Source organism: Musa acuminata, chromosome BXJ1-7 (assembly GCF_036884655.1).
Source record: "Musa acuminata AAA Group cultivar baxijiao chromosome BXJ1-7, Cavendish_Baxijiao_AAA, whole genome shotgun sequence".
Taxonomy (NCBI): domain Eukaryota; kingdom Viridiplantae; phylum Streptophyta; class Magnoliopsida; order Zingiberales; family Musaceae; genus Musa; species Musa acuminata.
This window is the reverse complement of record NC_088333.1, coordinates 3,641,817-3,661,845: the sequence shown is the minus strand read 5'-3', so window position 1 is coordinate 3,661,845 and position 20,029 is coordinate 3,641,817. Positions and strand designations below refer to the sequence as shown.

The 20,029-nt window shown below is 39.8% G+C and overlaps 2 protein-coding genes and 1 long non-coding RNA gene across 5 annotated transcripts; 2 read left to right on the top strand and 1 right to left on the bottom strand.

Moving 5' to 3' along the window:
* The first annotated feature begins 914 nt into the window (after positions 1-914).
* On the top strand, positions 915-5,922 carry LOC135678285 (MND1-interacting protein 1-like). Its single transcript, XM_065190887.1, has 2 exons — positions 915-2,654; positions 5,087-5,922. Exons 1-2 carry the CDS (start codon positions 1,002-1,004, stop codon positions 5,600-5,602), a joined length of 2,169 nt encoding a protein of 722 aa, XP_065046959.1. The 5' UTR covers positions 915-1,001; the 3' UTR covers positions 5,603-5,922.
* Positions 5,923-6,684: 762 nt separating this feature from the next.
* LOC135678284 (uncharacterized) lies at positions 6,685-9,733 on the top strand. 2 transcript variants are annotated; one of them, XR_010514889.1, is made up of 4 exons: positions 6,685-6,953; positions 7,104-7,235; positions 9,452-9,505; positions 9,594-9,733. It is a non-coding gene; the product is annotated as an uncharacterized LOC135678284 (long non-coding RNA). The 2 variants fall into 2 exon arrangements; XR_010514888.1 differs by having other exon boundaries at positions 9,452-9,634.
* Positions 9,686-16,022, bottom strand: LOC135678283 (pentatricopeptide repeat-containing protein At4g21190-like). Of its 2 annotated transcripts, XM_065190885.1 has the most exons (6): positions 15,873-16,022; positions 14,760-14,844; positions 10,991-11,089; positions 10,623-10,766; positions 10,334-10,546; positions 9,686-10,150 (listed from the first exon to the last, which is right to left on the bottom strand). In XM_065190885.1, exons 2-6 carry the CDS (start codon positions 14,841-14,843, stop codon positions 9,938-9,940), a joined length of 753 nt encoding a protein of 250 aa, XP_065046957.1. In that variant the 5' UTR covers position 14,844; positions 15,873-16,022; the 3' UTR covers positions 9,686-9,937. The 2 variants fall into 2 exon arrangements, with proteins under 2 accessions (XP_065046957.1, XP_065046958.1); XM_065190886.1 differs by lacking the exons at positions 14,760-14,844; positions 15,873-16,022 and adding an exon at positions 14,711-14,737.
* Positions 16,023-20,029: the final 4,007 nt, after the last annotated feature.

Below are 20,029 nucleotides of genomic sequence, written 5' to 3'. Positions count from 1 at the left end.
TTATATAATTTTTATTTTATTGATCTTTCCGTATTATTTTGATTTTTGACATTTCCTCTCATCCTCCAAAGTTCCAAATGATAAAAACTTCAAAATAGTTATTTCTATTACTCAAATTATAATAACTCATATCATAAAAAATAATTTTATTATTGTACAATCACCATAATAACCTGTCAAGTATCAGTTTTAGTTCTCTTAAGGTTTCTTTGTATTAGATTTGAAAGCAGTTTATCTCAACAAAGTATATAATAAAATCTTGCACTTGGTTTTCACATAGTGAATATTTTTATTTTTTCTTCTTGGATGAATATAAATGAGAAATAATGGACCATATAAATCTTGCATCAATTATTTTCTTTCTACAATTTATAAGTTATTATTGCATCAACATAGAGCTTAATCACTTGAAACGTACAGAACGTACAAAAGGACTAATGGGCTTCATTCTCGGCTTCAATTATGGGCTTAAGGCCCATAATAGACCTCGAAGACCGAAAGCCCATGAAAGTTTTTAGCGGGCTGAAGAGAGAATATGTTGGAATGATCAACTCATATTATATTAAATTTGAATTTGGTAATTAACTTGGGTACAAAATATTTAACATATCAATATCCAGATCTAATAAGTTAGTAGATCCAAATTTGGAATACGCTTCCGATATTTTAGGTCAAATATTGGGTTATATAGAATCACAATTAACAATGCTAATAAATGGATTTATTTTGATAATCTTTATCGAATCAGATATATTGCGAGATTATCTCATTTCAAGCATCACGCAATCCATCATCCATCGTTCATCATCCGACCACTTGTCAAAATCCAGATGGCTGACCTTTATACGTTCATCATCCACCGTCAATCCTTTCCTTGTTATGATCCGACGGCCCTCCAACCTGACCGGAAGCCCTCCGCGGGACGGCTTCGGCTTTCCTCCCCTCCCGCGCCGAGCCGCCCTCATCTCGACTCCCGACTCGCTCTCGCCAGACCTTAATCAATGTCTCCTACGATCATCCCCCAAAGCAGCAGAACGCAATCGCTCCCCGATCGCGCCCCGCCGTCTCTGATGGGCAGCAACGCTAGGGATAAATCGGTGCGTGGCGGCCGGAAGGCTCGCCGCGCCCCCAAGCACGCGCCGGAGTCCGCTGCCTCCGCGCCCGCCCCTTCCTTCCCCGCTCACCCTGCTGCTCCCTCGGCTGATCCGGATCCCCACCATTGCTCCGCCAGCCCCAACCCTAACCCTATCCCGGGCGGCTACGATGACGACGGCGGATGGGGCTGCTGCACGGAGGAGCAACTGGAGGAACTCCTCCTCAAGAACCTCGACTTCTTCTACAGAGAGGCCCTCGCGCGGGTCGTGTCGATGGGCTACGACGAGGAGGCCGCGCTCCGCGCTATCCTCTGCAATGGCCGCTGCTACGGGTCGTCGGATGTTGTCTCCAACATCGTCCAGAATGCCGTGGCCCATCTCACCGCTCCCCCTCCGCCGCCGCCGCGGGCGGCCCACCAGGATCCCTCTGCCGTCGCAGCCGTGCCCGGGAACGGGTTCGCCGATCTCCGCCACCTCCAGGAGTATTCCCTCGCCGAGATGGTCTGCCTCCTCCTTCAGGTGCGCCCCAATCTCACTCGTGGTGATGCCATGTGGTGCCTTTTGATGAGCGACCTGCACGTCGGCCGCGCTAGCACCATAGAGATCCCGGTCCCGTCTGCCGCCGCCTACCCCTCGACCGCCCCTCCCTTGGCCCCTGTCGCTGCCCCCACCGCTGCTGGCGGTGCTATCGGCGAGTTTACACCTGCTGTTAATCTTTGCAAGTTTCATGCGGCCACCGTCACGGCTGCCGCTTCCGTCAGCAATGGTAATGCTGCTGATCCAATCCAGCCTTCTATGAAACCCGCCCCGAGGCGTCCTGCCTCCACATTTCCTACTGCTTCAGGTTTTCGCCCTTTCATAAAGCCACCTGCACGTCCAGCGGCCTCTGATTTGGCTTCAGAGGATGAACAACTGAAGGAGTATATTGCTTCTGCTCGCGATAGAGTGGAGAATGGCTCCCTGGACACTGGTGTCGTGAATTCTGTGCTCAAGGCTTTGGAAGGCATGAGCCTAGAGGACAACGGCGTGGAGGATCCAAAAAAAGAGATGATCTTGGATGTCATTCGCCAAATTCGGGACCTCGAGGCTCAGGTGAAGGAGCGCCAAGAGTGGGCTCAGCAGAAAGCATTGCAGGCTGCTCGCAAGCTGAGCAATGACCTAACGGAGCTGAAGGTGCTGAGGATGGAAAGGGAGGAAAACCAGCGTCTGAAGAATGGGAACCAGTCATTGGAGGACACAACTATGAAACGATTGTCTGAGATGGAGAATGCACTAAAGAAGGTGAGTGGGCAGGTGGACCGAGCAAATGCTGTGGTCCGGCAGCTAGAAACAGAGAACGCAGAGATAAGAGCTGAAATAGAGGCTTCCAAGCTGAGCGCATCAGAGTCTGAAAGGACATGCACCGAAGTGGCAAGGAGGGAGAAGAAATGCCTTAAAAAACTGGTAGCTTGGGAGAAGCAGAGGGAGAAGATGCTGGGGGAAATTTCTTCGGAGAAGAAGAAGATCGTGCAGATGCAGCAACAGTTGGATGAAGTCCGGGCTGCAACAAAGGAATATGAGGTAGTCCGGAAAACTATCCGTTTCTTGCATCTCATAGACTGCGACGAGTATCTTCTGATTATATGCCATTCAATAGTATCTTATTGCTGTTTCATGAATTAGCTATTGGCTTCTTACATGTTGAAGATGGAGGCCAAATCCATTTTTTTATTAGGATCACAACATATTAGAATGCTCTATTGAAACAGAAGTTAAGTTGACGAGAGGATTTTTTGTGATGTGCTTGAGCGTTCACCATGTTATACATAGGTTGAGGCCCTGGAGGGTGTTGTGGCACTTGGAGTTTGTCTTTTGCAGTGCCAATGATCTGACTGCTGCCTTGAAACAAGAGGCTTGAATCATGAGTTATTTTCCTTACCAAAAGGCACTAAGTGTAATCAATCCATAATGAAAAGATTGAAGGTTTCTTGGATTAATTGAGGCACTAAGACTGTGAGAGAGAAAATAGCACAGCTGCAGAAACTTAAAAACAGATATCATTGTTATGAGAAATTAACTAGAAAAACACCAAGGCATAAGGTATGAAATTATCACTTAAAGGCCATGACACATTCTTTGGTGTATAGGATGTATTATCCAGTCATTATATTAATCATATGAAAAATCTCATCTCCAGGTTGCTGTTGTGAACTAATCCTTTTCATCTTACAGTTTGCTATCTGATTATCATTTTTTTCCTTATTTTAATATGTTTCTCCTCCTTCGTTAGAATATAAAGTTAGGGTTGGCAGCATAGTTCATGATTTCATGGTAGTTGATGTATAACCAATTTATACAGGTATGATTTTGCCTGAATTTTCTGCTGCATTGTAGCCACATAGGAGAGGTTTCTACTACTGTATTTTTGGTAGTTGATGTGATAGTCACATTACCATTTTTTTACCGTTGTACCATTGTTGTGATGTTCTATGTCTGCCGTGGTATGAAAAGAATATATGGAGGGGAAAGAGGAGCATGAATAGTGCTTCTTATTCTCTTTAGAAATTATATAAAAATTCAATCACAATTAATCTCAAGTTCTTATTTGCTATCCTTTTGAGTGAATTTCTCGTATGACCTCAAGTAAGAATCAATACTCACCCTCCATTTGATTGGATTTAAACTCCATCCCATCAGAGTTTCAACTTAGAAGGTGAATAGGAGGAGCACAAAATAGTAGGAAGAAGATAAAAGTAAGGTCCTGCAACCCTCGCCACCCTCCTTTCTTTTCCTTTCTGTATTTATATATCATCCGCATTAGAGTCATCCCAAGGTTGCAATATTCAGTGCCTGCAACAAATTGGATTTCTCTTTGGATTTCACATACTTCTTCAACCATACATTTAATACGAGAATGGTCATTAATCAAATGCCAAAGTGTCTTTGAGCATATGTGCATCTCTCAGGTATCTTACTTTTAATTCCTCCATATTCAAGTACCCCATAGCTATTTCTGCTTCAATACCCCATCTGTCAAGAACCACTCCAGCTCTATACCAATGTACTTAGCAGATGTCAACAAAAGTCCAGGATGGGTTTGTCAGATTAATATGATTCCAACAATTTCTACGCAGAAGAAGGTAAGTGGGCTTTCACAAGGAATGTGAAAATTTTCTCATCCTAATGGTACATATCAATGAGGTTAGCAATTGCAAGTCCTATCGAGTCATCTGCATCTGTCAGTCCAACTTTTGTTTTCCTGCCCATGTTTGGACACGGGTTCCAAGATTGATTATTCATTTTTCTATTATTTACTGTACATTTGTTCTTGTCCACATTCCACAGTCCCATTTACCCAAAGTAAGCTCATCAACAATGACGACGTGCTAAGTCTTGGACAACTGACATCATAGGTAGAGAGCACACTCACTGCATCCACTCTAATTCCTTTAATCTTTTTCTTTTTTTGTGTTTTTGGAACAGCTGAGAGTTCTATTCCAGATCTGAATGTGGTGTACATTTTCATTTTCAAAAGATCCTCTGCATGAGGGCAAACCTCTACAGTTGATTTAACACATCCAACATTGGAAAAGAACATACGATATACTTAAAAAGTACTAAATCTCCAGCGTCAAACTTCACAGAACCATGCTTTGGACTAAATTGCTTCTGTTATAATACCCTATCATCTTCTGCATCCCTAGCTTAAATATGGTAATCATGAGTACCTTTCTACCTGTACGTATCATGCAGCAACTGACAGAATACATTTTGGTGCTTGAAATGAACCCCTTTGCATCTGCAATAATTTTGAAACCAAGAGATACCATTCTCCAAGGTCATGGCTGATTAATGGATATTTTTTTACAGTTCTTTTCGCTCAGTTGTAGTTTTGAGTTAAATGCATTTGATTTTGAGCTTAGCTGATATGCCAGTAGCTTGACATGATGTGCTTATCATTTGATACTCCACTTGGCTGAAATTTCACATATCAAGTACTTTCTAACATGCAGATGAAATGGAAGCAAGAAATAAAGGCCAAAGAACAAGCCATTGTGCTGGCTGAGGAAGAACGTCAAGCCAAGGAAGCTGCTAAGGTCAATGCCAGCAGAAGACATGAAGCACTGCGACGAAAAATAGAAATAGATTATCAACGCCACAAGGACGATATTCAGAGGCTTGAGGAAGAGCTTGCTCGTCTCAAGGCAACTGCAGGATCAACTGTGGTGATCACTCCACCTGCGAATTCTTTGAGGACAACAAATGCAGATGTTAAGGCACCTAAAGAGACCAATGTGAAAGCACCCACTGGGTTCAGTAAACCACAAGACTCATCTAACAAACTCAACCGCTGCAGGGCATGCATGATCTGCAAGAAGGATGAAGTTTCAGTCGTCTTCTTACCATGTTCTCATCAGGTTGTATGTGCATGTTGCAATGAGGACCATGAGAAGAAGGGCAAGGGTAGTTGCCCTTGTTGCAATGTCAGGATCGAGGAGAGGATTAGGGTTTATGGTGCCAGCTCTTAGATACATGCATATGCTGGTGATCACAGTATTAGCATATGCATATTTGCAAATGCCGAATAAATTCTTAATTTCGCAACTGTGAGGCATTTTTGGCCTTTATATATATATATATATATATATCTTATTTTTAGGTGAATTATTCTTGGCTAAAATTGATGCATCATAACAACAGAGTTTGTCAGTGATTTTGCAAATTGGTGGGTTGTGCATGGTGTTTCTTGGTCTGAGTTCCTCTTGTAAGTTATAGTGAAGTCTTTAGATATCACTGATTTATCATTGAAGATAATTCGAATGATTGCTAGCATGATCCTTTGAATGTATTTTCTCCAGTTTGAAGGATTACATGTATCTCTCATTTAGCAATTGATAATAATTGCAGAAAATTGGTTCATGAGTTATCAGATACTCTGCATGGATTGGCAGTGTTTGGCCACAGAAAACTCTGCGTCATTGCATCGATGATATGATATCTTTTCCACCGTTAGAACTTAAATCCTTAGAGTATTGTTTGATTCAAGGATTTCCCTTGAATTCTGAGATTTCACCCAAATTCTGCCCTATTTAGTATTTATCACCTGCTAATAAATACTTACCTTGGAGAGTTCCACAGGCATCCTTAGAATTTGGATCTTAAGATCTCAAAAGAGGAATTTGGATGATAGGATCTTAGAGGTGGAGTTCCTTCAGTGAGGTTTTTGAGAGTATTCCACTAAAATCGTGAAATATTGCGTCTATTTTCCATTTCAATTGGTAAACAGTGAAGTTTTCTATTGGACCAGGCCTTAATTCCATGGGTTTGGGATCCAACCTCGACTGGTTCGGTTCGCTTCGGTTCGGTTCTCAACCCATGCTGCTCGGCCGGTCGGCCATCAGGCTCGCACGAATCGTAAAGCTTGGGGGACTACGCAGTGTAGTTTTGGAGTCGAATTTTCGAACGGACCGCCGTTCGCACGCTTGAGAGGCCGCAGTCCTTTGCACGCTTTCGAGAACCGTCCATCAGCTGCGTTCCTCATCTGATCCCACGCGCACAATTCTTGACGCGATCCTTCTCGCTCTATAAGTAGCACGCGCCGGCCCCTGTCGGTTATTTCCCTCGGACGACGATGCATCTCTTCGTTGAGCGATCGAGACAGCGCGACGGAGATCGTCCGACGAGAGGGCGATTCCATCGCCTCAAATTTCCACTAATTCGATCTCTTTCAAGAAACAAGAAAGAAGAACGTCGATTGCCCTTGTTCGATCTTAGGATCCATCTTTCTCCTTTCGAAGCTCGGTTGTGACCACCAAATCCCTCGCGGCGCCCGTCAAATCAGCCATCGACAAGATCCAGCTCCGCGCCGCCTTCTTGAGGGTACACAACTTTCCCTCGATCTTGATCTTGGTTCGATCTTCCGTCTCGAGGGTGCACAACCTTCCCTCGATCTTGATCTTGGTTCGATCTTTGGTCTTTCCGTTTTGAGATGCTTGAAAAGGTCTCGTGGTGGATGGTTCTTGGGTGCAGGTGCGAGGGCTGGTGAAGCAACCCATCGATTCTTTTCATTACTTCGTCAACCATGAAATCAAGAACATGAAAGCCATCGATCTCCTCGTCTGCCGTCATGAGCCCAGCTTCTATCACATCCAAACACACGACGTAACTCTTGAAACACTTAGTTCTTTGGTTTTTAACGAATCGATCAATATTTTCTTCTCTTTTTTCTTATATTGTGGATTTTTTTTTATTTACGTTCACCGACATTAATTCGGGGAGCCTTCAGAAGGTGTGGATTTCTCCATCTAGACTCTTACTCCACATCTGTTCCGTTTTTCCGACGTACGTGTTATGTTTCCTCTACTACCTGTTTTTGGTTAGGGAGTCCCAAATGTCAAATTAGTTGCGTCAATGATGCGGTTGTTTGAACTTTTGGTACTGTCTTTTGGACAAGTAGTTCGATTAAAGAAATGGGTACATAGTGACCTCGTTCTTCTGTAGCTTTAGATTTTTCCCATGTTACGGGTGAGAATAGAACAGGTAATCTGTCATATATTTGGACTTGGTGGGCAAGACTTTTTAAGACAAGATGACGAGTAAGAAGTGGTTGGATCCGTAGATGGTGAGTAAGGATTAATTATAATTTTTTTATTTAGTTAGATGTCATTAGTATTATAATTTTTAGATTTAAAAAATTATATTAAAAATTTTTATAGTTAAATATCTATATTCATTTACCTTAACACCATCGATTTTATTGGAAACATTAAAAAAAAAATAAATTTTTTTTTTAATATTTTAATTGATAATAATAGAAGATATCAATGATGATATATGGTATCGTCGCTATGGGTCATAAGTGATTATTATGGATTTTAACATAAATTTTTTAAGTCTACAAGAATCTAATAATCTATAATTAGCCCAACGAGTAATGCTAACCAAGTTGTATACTGTTGATAGCTGATCTTTTACGTCTTCAATAGAACGTGCTTCTCGGTGTCAATCAAATATAGTATACATTATTAGTTTGGAAAATGAAATTACCAAATATGTCAACGAGTGCTTTGACTCCTTTTTGGGTCTTCTTGTGCCCTTAGAATTTCGGATGGTTAGGATGGGTGGTACCAATAGCGTGGGTTGTCAAATAGAGTTCAATTTGATGAAGTCATGATATGCTTATGACAGTGTGGTTGTCATATTTATTAAAGCAGGGTTTGAAAAATCTAAAACCAGTCATTTTCAGCAGAAAAAAATATTGGTAAAAATGAAAATAGGTTACTGAGAAATTTGGTATTCTGTATAACCAGAAAACTTGGGGAAGAATTTGTTTCAACTCAACTATTGTGAAGCAAGATAATTCTATTAGCAAACACCTTGCACCAAGGAAGCTTATCTTGGGTGTTCATAGGATTATGCTTCCAATAGAAAAAAAGAGATGTTTGGACCTATAGTTTAATCATTGATGTATATTTCATGATAATGGAATCAAGGACGTGGATAATAAAATAATGCCGGACCAAAACTACTCAAAATCATGAATTTGCAGGATGTTATAAGTTAGTGATGTTAGGACTTAAAAAGACTCTGAATGAATTGGTTTTTATCCGAGATATTTTGAAATAGATAAGGATTAAGTTTTTGATCTGGTGAAATGACCTAGCTCATAATAAAATTAAATATGGATCAGAGTAGACCTGAACCAACAGAAAACTTGGTACTATGATTCCTGCACATAACACTGGAGACATCCTATTATAGAGTGGAACCTAGATCCATCTAGGGAGGGGAAGATATTGGTCTTGCGGAACCAAGGGTGGTATTGAATGCAATACTCATGACATGTTGTGTGAGGCATGGCATATGGCTTGCACGCTGTCATATCATACTGGGCCACATGTGCTTTGGCTCTCATGTAAATGTGTCTTGGCACTGGTTTAAGATTGATATTCGAGTGAAATACAGACTGATACTGTTTTCCAATCGAATATATTCTGACTTCATTGTTTGTTTGCTGAAATATAGTGGCTGAATAATGTATTATCTTGTCAGACCAAAACATTGTGCCATCTACCTAATGGATTAGATTGTTCACTCTTCAATAATTTGTCGATTTAGTCATTTTCCTCCATTTCATGTTTGTTTGTTGTTCTGAATGTGTTTTGTATCCGATCCAACTGTGATTAAATTTGTTAAATATAACTGTTTTCATATAACTATTTTTATCATGACCATCAGCACTCTTACAGAGTCAGATAACTATTTGGTTAGCGTCGCACCCCTTTTTGTATCATGTTTTGTCTAAGTTCAACTAACCACTGTTCTCTAGGTTAGCATGTAACATGTTCGATTGATGAAAGTCATACTGGCCTCTCTAGGTTTGCAAGCAGTGTGGAGATTGTTCGCCGGCTGCAGACAACCTTCTGTCTAATGTACAGAATATGAAAGATTGTTTGCAGGCTTTTTTTTTTTTTTTTTTAACTTGAGGTAACGAGGGACTTCTACCATGGATTTGGCCAGGTTGCAGCTGGTATCCAATAAATAGCTGTCACAACGCCGGGAAACATGAGCTATTGATCAAATCAAGAGAATCTCGAGTATGTTACAAGAAATAAAAAATGAGGCAAATAACTTCTCTTGAATTGTGCCTCGCAACTCATTGAAATTGACACCCCTAAGGCGTCCAAGCACAAAAGGAAGCCAGTCAATTAGTGTCATCCATAATTTTGACACCTTTTGGACAAAACAAAAATACTGATATAAATACTGACATCAAGCCATGCACAGATAATCTTCCAAATATTCCAATTCCAATTCCAGGCCATGCTGAATATATATCAGAACTTTGCACTCTGTATGTGTTGTCATGAGATTTCTACATTTGATCCCTGTATTTGGTTTGCATGAATCCTAACACGTTTCCCCTTGATGTACGGATACTCCCATGTGGGCGGAGGATATTTGCTCTTCAATTTATCATACTTGTCCAACATACCTAATTTCTGAAAGACATCACCTAGCTTGTTGACGATTGACATATCTGGCCTAATTCCCAGTTCCTCCATGTCAGCAAAAACCTACATAAAGTGATCAAATCAGCATGTTGGATAAAGAAAAATGAATAGCATGTCTCTTATCAACAAACACTCTCTTGTCAAAAATGTATCAGGAATAGCATGCTGTGCAGGTAAGCTAAGAGAAAATGGCCAACATAAGCACAAAGAGGACACAGGACATAGAGCAAAGGGACTTGCATTTACCTCGAACATCTTTTCATACATGCCTTGGTCGTAGTATATTGACATCATCTTCATGAAGAACACACGAGGCAAATTTTCCAAATTCTCTGAAAATATTTTCATCCAAAGTTCCTCTGCCTCCTCAAGTCGTCCATCCTCAGCTAAAGCATTTAACAACGTGTAGTAGGTTCCCATGGTCTTTCCTTGACCCTTGCTGAACATCCATTTGACCACCTATTATAGCATAAAAGTTATGATTTCACAAAACAAAGAAAATAGAAACTCCACTAAGAATAATACTTTGCAGTACCTGAATTATTCTTTTCCATTCCCTTTCAATCTCGAATGTCTTTAATGTCTTCTTCACCACTATCAGTGGAAACTCCAACTCCCAGGCAACGAACGAATCAAGTGCTCCATAAACTTCTTCCTTCACGTTTGATAATCCTTTTATCTACAAAAAAAAAAAAAAAAAATATTATCTTTTTATGCAAGTTACTAGAGAAGGGGGCCCATAAGCATAAGAGATGACTTGGTAAACACAATTCAAAACATACATGCGTTCATGCAAGACTGTCAAAGATTGCAAGGGAAAAAATAATTGCTAAAGTGCAAGACAATTCAACACACATCCATGATTGCTATAGTGCTGCAACGAAAGGGAAAAAATAATCTTACACATTCAACAAGCTTCTGTGACTTGGAAATAGTCCCAATTCTCTTTCTAGTTTTCCATACACGAGGAAATCTGGGTCTAGGGCCTCTTGCTTCACAAACCTGGCACAGTGGTAACATTGCAAGACAAGTTAAAGATTTGTAATTTTATGCACACATCAGCATGCTTATGCATTATCAAAAATCTTTCGTGAATTTGCTACCAAGGCAACACACCACTGTATCATGACAGTATAAAATTCTAAAACTGGGTGATAACAGAATTGTTAGACATTAAAATTAATAGCAAATAAAAATGTGTCTATCTACAAGTCATAAACTCTGGAACTGTCACAATTTTGAATATGTGAGCAGGTTATCTAGTATAACCATTTATGAGCATACATCATCCGTCCTAAGTGAAGCATTGAGAGGATTACTAATATTTACAATAGGTGTAACATACATAGAGATAAAATGAGGTTCTAAGGGATATGCCCGAGAGTTAGAAAAATGCTTGTAAAATATTTACTTGCCAATCGGAGATGGTATACTGGATGATGATTGTTGCAGGTTCTGCTGGAGGTTTAGATATCCTGTGATGCCAGATATAAATAGTAGTGTAGCTGTAAATGTTACACGGACAATCTAGTTCTCTAATACCTGAGCTTCAAATCATATTTACTATAATTATCTCTTATGAAAATCATGGGGTAGCCAATTCCTCTGGTGCAACAAAGAAAGCTTTCAAGTTAACTAGATGCCTGAGTAAGCTGATAACCAATCAAATATACTGCAGCACGAGGGTGATTGGATAAACCTTGCTGATGATTGAGCTTTTGAGGTTGCCATCCAGAAAAATCTGTTCGTAGTACTTGCGATTAATTTCTGGGGTTTGATGAAAGAAACCACGGAATCAACAGTTCTAGTTAGGGAAGGAAAATCTTACACCCCAATATAATTTCAACATAAATCAATCACAAGCCCAGGATCAACTAGATCAATATGATCGAGATTAGTGAAATTAGTCAATCAGATCAGCAGGATCGGGGTCAACCAAAAAATAAAAATACATAAAAGTATATATATATATATATATGTGTGTGTGTTTCTAGTCTAGCTACGCATTCTATTAAATATCAAACTCTTAAAAGACATATGGAAACAAAATACAAAATATAGTAACATTCATTAAAAAAATAAATATAGAATATATTTTTTTTTAAAATAAAATTAAATATATCATTAAATAATCATGTCAAAAAGATAAACCAAAATTTGTCCAACTACAGCTCTGAAGATAGGTGACAGCCCCCATTATGAGGTGCTAGGTAAGTAATTCAGATACAAATAATTTATTTTTTGAAGACGTCACCAAGGATTTGAAATTATTCCCAAATGTCATGGCATCCCCTTGTTTGTTGTCATTCTTATTTCATAAAGAAGTTAAAAAGCTATCCCTAACTGCATCTTTCCCTATAGCATTCCCCTCTATCTTGTGCAATGACCAATGACAAATACAATAGCAGCAAATAACAAATGCAATAGTAGCAGTGTTTCTCTATTTTACAATCATAGTCATATGTCCCTATGTTTTTCTTACTTTTCTCTCTCTTCTTCAATATCTCCCCTCTTATGGCTACCACCTATGGCAAATATAAATCTACTTCCACTCCTGCCCTCTTTTCTTTTTTTGAGACAATTAAATCTGCTACAATTGAACAAATTTTGCAACTTCCATTCAACTTCAGTTGATTTTTACCAATTCTAAATGATTTTTTACTACATGGCTGAGAAATCAGACAAAATTTGATTGTGTTGGGTTGATACACAAAATAGATCAAGCAATTGCAATTGGAATAAAGTGATATCTCGAACTATGATGAAAATAACTAAGATTCAGAAAGTTATAAATTATATGATTTTTGAAAGTAACAAAAGCAACTAGTATGATGATCAGAATTCAAAGGCAAAATAAAGGAAATTGTAGTTTCATTGCAAGGTTAATAAAGCATTTCAGCAGACTATAAACTACATTAATTTCCATTAGAGGATGAAGACAAAACTTTCAACATCAATAAACCCAAACAAAGTAGTGTCTTAGATAGGGCTAATTACAAATTATCTCTTGTAATTAAACCTCTTTAACATCCCGGTCCCTAAACTTAAAAAATTTACATTGGAATCCCTATAGTTAATAAGTGAAACATCTAGCTCAATTTATCCTAATGTCGTCGGTTTTACCTTCGAAAACATGAAAGCAAAAGGTAAAAATATATTTTTAATGTTCCAATTGGTGGTGACAGACGGTGACGCTGCTGAGGCCACGGGTGACTGTTGTGGATGAGGAGATCGATGACAAGAGGTGAGGGACATTCGACAACTGCATCGATGACCCTTTCACTGCTTAGCAACTGCATGGATGATGATATAGATGCAGAGCGAAGAAAGGGCCGCTCGAGTGACTGTTGTGGATAAGAAGAGCAACAACGAGAGGTGAGGGCCACTCGACATCTGCATCAACGCCGACGTAGATGCAAAGCGGTGAAAGGGCCACTCGGGTGGTTGTTACGGATGAGGAGAGCGACAGCTAAAGGTGAGAGCTACTTTGCATCTGCGAGAGGTGAGGGTCGCTTTGCATCTGCGTCGATGCCAACGCGAATGTAGAGCGACGAAAGAGCAGCTTGACAACTGTGTCAACGTCAACGCAGATGTAGAGCTGCCCTCGTCTCTTGTCATCACTCTTCTCATCCACAATAACCACCCAAGCAGTCTTTTCGCTGCTCTGCATCTGCGTCAGCATCGACATAGTTGTTAAGCGGCCCTAACGTCTCGTCGCTGCTCTCTTCATCCACAACAATGCCACCGTCCACCACAATCAACGTTGTCTGTCACCACTAATAGGAACATTAAAATTAGCAATATGACCTTTGTTTTTATATTTCCGTTAGTAAAACTGACAATGTTAAGAAAAATGGAGCTAGATGTTTCACATTCATAACTATAGAGATTCTAATGTAAATTTTTTAAGTCTAGGGACTAGGATGCTAAGGAGTCTAACTACAAGGGATAATATGTAATTAGTCCTCTTAGATACTAGGATTCATTGGAGTCCCAAGTCAATAATTAGACCCATTTCTTGCCTAATGTATGGAAAGCATCTCAGTTTTGTAGTTACAATTTTTCTCTTGGATATACTATGTAATGAAAAGCAATTATTTTTTGAACATAGGATTTTCTCCAACAACCCACAGTCTTCAACATAAATTATGTATCGTGATATTAGACTAGTAAAAGCACAACATGACAATAGAGGAATAAAGCACAAAATAGGGGGAATAGTTATGCCTATATAAACATCATTTTTTAATCATTGAATGGAGTATTACACATCATAAGCTCAAGAGAGTGCCCGAAATGAAAATAAAGAACATGCAAGACATGTTATGATCGATTAAAAAGGGTTACTGGTACTTTCTTCGAAGTATTGTCATACATTGGCTAGACAATAGCACATCTGTGATTCCATATACAGACAACACCCACAGTAGAATTCTAGAAGCATTAGAAAAGATAACTGAAGAGAAAATGGTCCTTTAAACATAAGACAAGTTTTTCTCAAAGTAATTACAAAAATTTTATGTATTGCTGGACTAATAGAAAGAAAATTCTAGATAGATAAACTGACACACATAGTTGGAATTCTGGGACAGACATAATCTGTAATAATCAATTAGAAGATACCTGCCAATACATAAAAACTTATTTGCTCTAGACTTTACAGTAAACTCACCACTATATGGCAAGTTTTCTGAGGAAAAGTTGTCCTGGCCACTCCTCCTGACAAAATTGATGGAGTGTATTTGAAACTAAGCATTCTGAAACCGTATACAAAATTTTATCAGTAACAATGTGTCTATGTCATGAAAGAACAAATTAGAAAAACAACAGGAACAAATAGAAGGAAAAATAATAAAGAATAAACATGAGGCTGGCAGGTAACCACATGTTAACTGATACATGATTAACTTTAATAATTTTTTTAAAAGATGAAAATGCCTTAGAGTAAAAGAAATTGCATATATATATATATATATATATATATAATCTGGGAAGAACCCCAGGCTATCGAAAACCTGTGTTCAACAACCATCGCAAAGTTCAAGGATGGCGCTAAAACCAAAATTACAGTGGCTCACCGACGAACTTCAAATTCTGCATCCTTCTACACTGAATCACAAATCCGACTACACACAACCAAGAAAAAAAGAGCCAAAAATCACTTTGTTGTCATATAACCATGGTATGATGCACCCAACATAAACCTCATCATCCAAAGCCAATCGACTTACACAAATGGTAATAACGGCAAAGAAAACATATCGAGTTCGTTCATGGTCTTTTTCTACCCTAAAATCATCTTCCAATTCATCCGTCTCAATCCCCAGTAAAATCGATCGGAACATCAGCCTCAAACACCCTCGACTCCAAAACCCTAAGAATGTAAACCCCGACAAGCAATCAGCTCCAATTCTTGAAAGGACTCGCACTCTTTTTCCAAGAAAAGCACATGACCGCCTAATAATCTCCACCCAACTCATTGCACACCATCAGACCCTAGTAAGATCAATCAGTCCATCAGCCTCAAACCCTCGACTCCAAAACCCTAAGAACGCAAACCACAAGAAACCAACTCCAAATCTTGAAAGGACTCGCACTCTTTCTCCAAGAAAAGCACACGACCAAACAATAATCCCCACCGGACCCATTGCACATCATCAGATCGACACAAGCATAACATCCACTCGAGTCCTTCTTCAAAGAAATGCTAACTGAGATAACAGAACGCGACTATTCTCCAACAAAGTAGTCAAATCGACCCACCCTGTAGTCAGATTAATCGTACCTTTCGAAGGAAAAAGAACTTCGATCTGGAGAGAGAAGAGGAGGAGAATCGCGTCTTCGTGACTTTGAGATCGAGATCGTGCGAGAGGGAGAGAGAGCGAGCAACTCTCCAAGGCACGAGTTTCTTTTGGCAGTGCGAACGAGGAGTCACGCTTGCGGAGAAGATAAATACAGGCAATCTGCGTCAAGCTTCGTGAAGGAAGATATACCTGATGAACGGCCTTGATTTCTTTGTATCCAAAACGCTTAGAACTGATCAAGTTATTAAATGTAATAATATATTGAACATAATAATAATCATTATTATTATTATTATTAAAATTATTGAGATAATTTTTTCTTTAACCAAAACCTAAAATGTTTTTTTTTTTCATTTTTCATCATTTTTTACTTAATGCTAAATTATGCATGGAAGAATTTATAAAAAAATGGAAAAATTATCTTCTTTTATTTAGGAAAAAAAATTACCAACAAGTATTGTTTAATTTTTCTACACTTAAATGAATCATAACTTTTGATATAAGAAGATTTTATTCTTATGAGTTCTAATTTGTTTTTGGGTTCCCATCCTTGTTTGATCTTTATTCTAAATACTTTATGATCTTGAAACAATGTGAAGTCATAATCTTAAATCCTCAAATTCTCATTCTTTTTGACAAAGAAAAATAAATATTAACTTTTTATTTTCTTTGTAATATCTGCCACAGTGAGAAGAACCAAATTCTGACATAGTCGACTGAGCCAAACATGTATCACAGTGCCGTCGTGGAGCTGCCGGAATCCGGTAGTGCAGTGACCAAAGGAGGCAGCTTTGGAGCTGTGAACTCCTCCGTCTCCGGTGAAGTAATTGAAGTGACCACGAAGCTAACCGAGACACCCGGTCTGGTGGTAATTCACCAAACTAAGTTTCCTTTCTTCACCTTATGAATCTTCAGATCCGCTATCTTTTCTTGTTTAGATCAATTCGAGCCCATACGAAGACGGATGGATGATCAAGGTTCGACCCAGTAGCCCTCCCTCCCCCTCCTCAGAGTTGAATTCTCTGAGGAGCTCCAAGGAGTACACCAAGTTTTGCCAAGAAGAAGACGCTCACCACTAGTGCATGGATATGTATACTTTCTGCCAATTCTTCTGACTGAGTCTGTAAAGAATCATTTGATTTCGTTCTCTGTTCCATTCTGCATCATCATGTGATGAAGCCATCCTAATTTGTTTTCCTTTTCATAGTTAACATGAATACATAGAAGCACGCAGAAACAATACAATGCTGCATGCAGATTTGCTGACTCTAAAACAGGAACAGTAAAAACCAGAAGCAACACCGCGTTCTTCTTCCTGTTCACGATCGACCATATGATCAGGCAAAACCTCACTTTTTTGTAGCTTTTTCCTTCACTTGTTCGTGACTTTATAGTTTATATAATAGGTGGGAGATAGATGACCTCCAAACTCTGCATTGCTTGCTGTCTTTGAAGCTCAACTTGATGATTCCTTCGGTGGTACAAAGAGCTATGATGTGGGAAGCATGTGCACTTGAATCAAAGCCACCACCTTTTCTACCATCTACTGCATCAACAATCCCATCTGCAAAATATAGTTTCAAGAGATCAAGATCAAGGCATTATATTTCTGTCAGATAGAACTTGGAAGTGCATGCATGTGATCTTACATTCCTTGTATGTTGTAAATGCTCCCCGGAGATGCTTCTTCCCCAGCTTTAGTACCAACTTGTCATGCTTGCAAAAGATTGACACGATTCTGTGCTCAAATTTTCCTGCAACTTATGCAATGCGATTAATTCAGTGTAGTGCTAAGAGATCATACGAGGAAAGGAGGAAGAAGGTTTAGAGGAGAGGATATAATAACATCCATCCTTACCTGTTTGGATTTGAACGGGTAGCAATGCACCTCTTCCAAGCATTTTCTGCTCCTCTGAAACATGTTTTTTGTTCTCTGCTGTTAGATTTACAGATGAATCTTCTCTTAAACCTGCAAACATCGTTTAGTGCTTGATGTCAAATGACAAATCATCATAAAAGTCAAGTTGATGATTCAAGGAAATGGATCCAAACTGCCGGAACTTCAAGTTGATGATTCAAGGAAAAAGAGAGCGTGGTGGACGAGCAGTATAAGATAGCAATCGAAGAACAAAGTATACTTAGTGCTTGTTCTTTACTTGTTGCAGCCATGGAGGTCAGAGCAGCAATGTCAGCCGAAGATTGAGTTGCAATGCCAGAGCTGATGACTGCAGCGACGTGGGCTTTGCTTGCGCCGACGGATTCTGCCGCCTCAGCGCAAACAGTGGCCACCAACGCAGCAGCGGAGGCAACAACTCTGCTCAGTGCACTGTCGTCCATATTTCCTCCACTTCCATTGCTCTCCTCGTGCATGCTCCTTTTCAAGCTGCCAGCAGCTGCAACGCCGGCAATTGCGGCAGCGACTCCGGTGACCTGCAAGGCTGCGTTTGCTTTGGACGTCCGTAGTCTCACTACCTCTTTCCTCTTCACCATGAGAAGAACCCTCGATAGGATGCCTACTTCTTGTTGGTTCCAGTTCACCTTCTTGTACCATTTATGCAACTGGGAATCCACAAAGGAAGACGAAGAATGAGACCTCTAAAAGTAGCAAGGCGAAGGGAAGGCTTGATAGACTATTACTACTACTACTACTACTACCCATGTTTGGGCTCTTCTCATTCTCGAGCACATCTCAAACTGGGCCATGTCCTTGTCTTTCTGTTCTTCCATCTCTTCGTCATGCTTCACGATTTGGACATCCTGATCAAAGCATGACAGCAGGCCCTGCATCAGATTTCAACAATAAATCAGACAAGGAAAAGAGGTGATTTCCATCAACATCCAAATGTTCGAAATAATTCTGGTTGCATAAAAGTATGAGCAATTACCAGCAACAAAGCTGACAACTTAGAAATAGAAAGCCTTCTGGTGTTCAAGTCGAACTACCAGCAGTATAATCTCAGTGAAGAAATCGATCTTACATTTGTGCAGAATAAGTGAAGGGTATTATCGGAGGAGGATGGGATCGAAGATAGGGGGAGGAAGTCCATAGCCTGTTGCTTCGGGGAATGATGAACTGCTGACTTGCCTTTGTTCTTAGAGAGTTCCACATATCTCGGATCACGTATCTTCTCCATCTTTTCCTTCTTTGAAGAAAGGACAGCTCCAAGTTAAAATAAGATGTACTGTAATTACCTCCAATAATTGAAGCTTATTTTCCTTCATTGATGTACTCATCTGAAACATTACTACCACTACTACTACTACTACTACAAAAAGAGAGTCTCACCATGAAAGAGGACAGTGAAGAATCCAGTGGAGCTTTCCCCAGTCTTAACTTCCCTCTGGGTGCCTCCATTACCAAAACCTTGAGACCTGTTCAAGGAGAAGAGCAGAATGTCTGCATATAGCCATCCCAAGAAAATTACCAGAGCTCGTAGATTCAATACTCTACAACCATGATACAGACATCAAATCTAATGTCTACTATCAATTTCAAGATATCATCTATCAACACTTGCAGATCAACAAACTACCACAAGAACAAATTAGAAGCTCATACGGTTGAGGAGGGTTGTGCAGCTAATGCATGATTCTGAACCGAGACCAAAGCATTTAAAAGCTGCGAATCCAGGAACTACTTGAACCCTGATCACATCTTACCATGTGCTTGTGGTTAGCTTCGAAGTCATGTCATCTAGCTTTATGATATCTGACATATTTAAGGAATCCACCTTCACTAATCTATCTTTTCTCTCCCGCGGACCACATTGTTGGAGGCAAAGTATTCTATTCTCCTCGGTCAGTATATTAGCAAGTCTCTGCACACTGATACGCTGCAGAATAGAAATAGTGAGAGCAAGTACTTCAAGATCAGATCTAAACAAACAATCTGTGTGATTTCAAGTTGCCTTCTGAAGACGCAAATCGAGGGTGTCCACTGCTTTAGGCTTTCGAGCACCTCGGAATCATGCAAGACAACTTCCATGAAACGTAGCTGACTTCGGATTCTTGTCTCAGATATATCTGCAAGTAGACAACCTGGTTGACGCAGCCACCTAGTTTCTTTCACGTGTAAGAACACGGGTAGATGAGAAACAGTGTACTGCATGCATGGATTAGTACTCGAAGCTGCAATCTA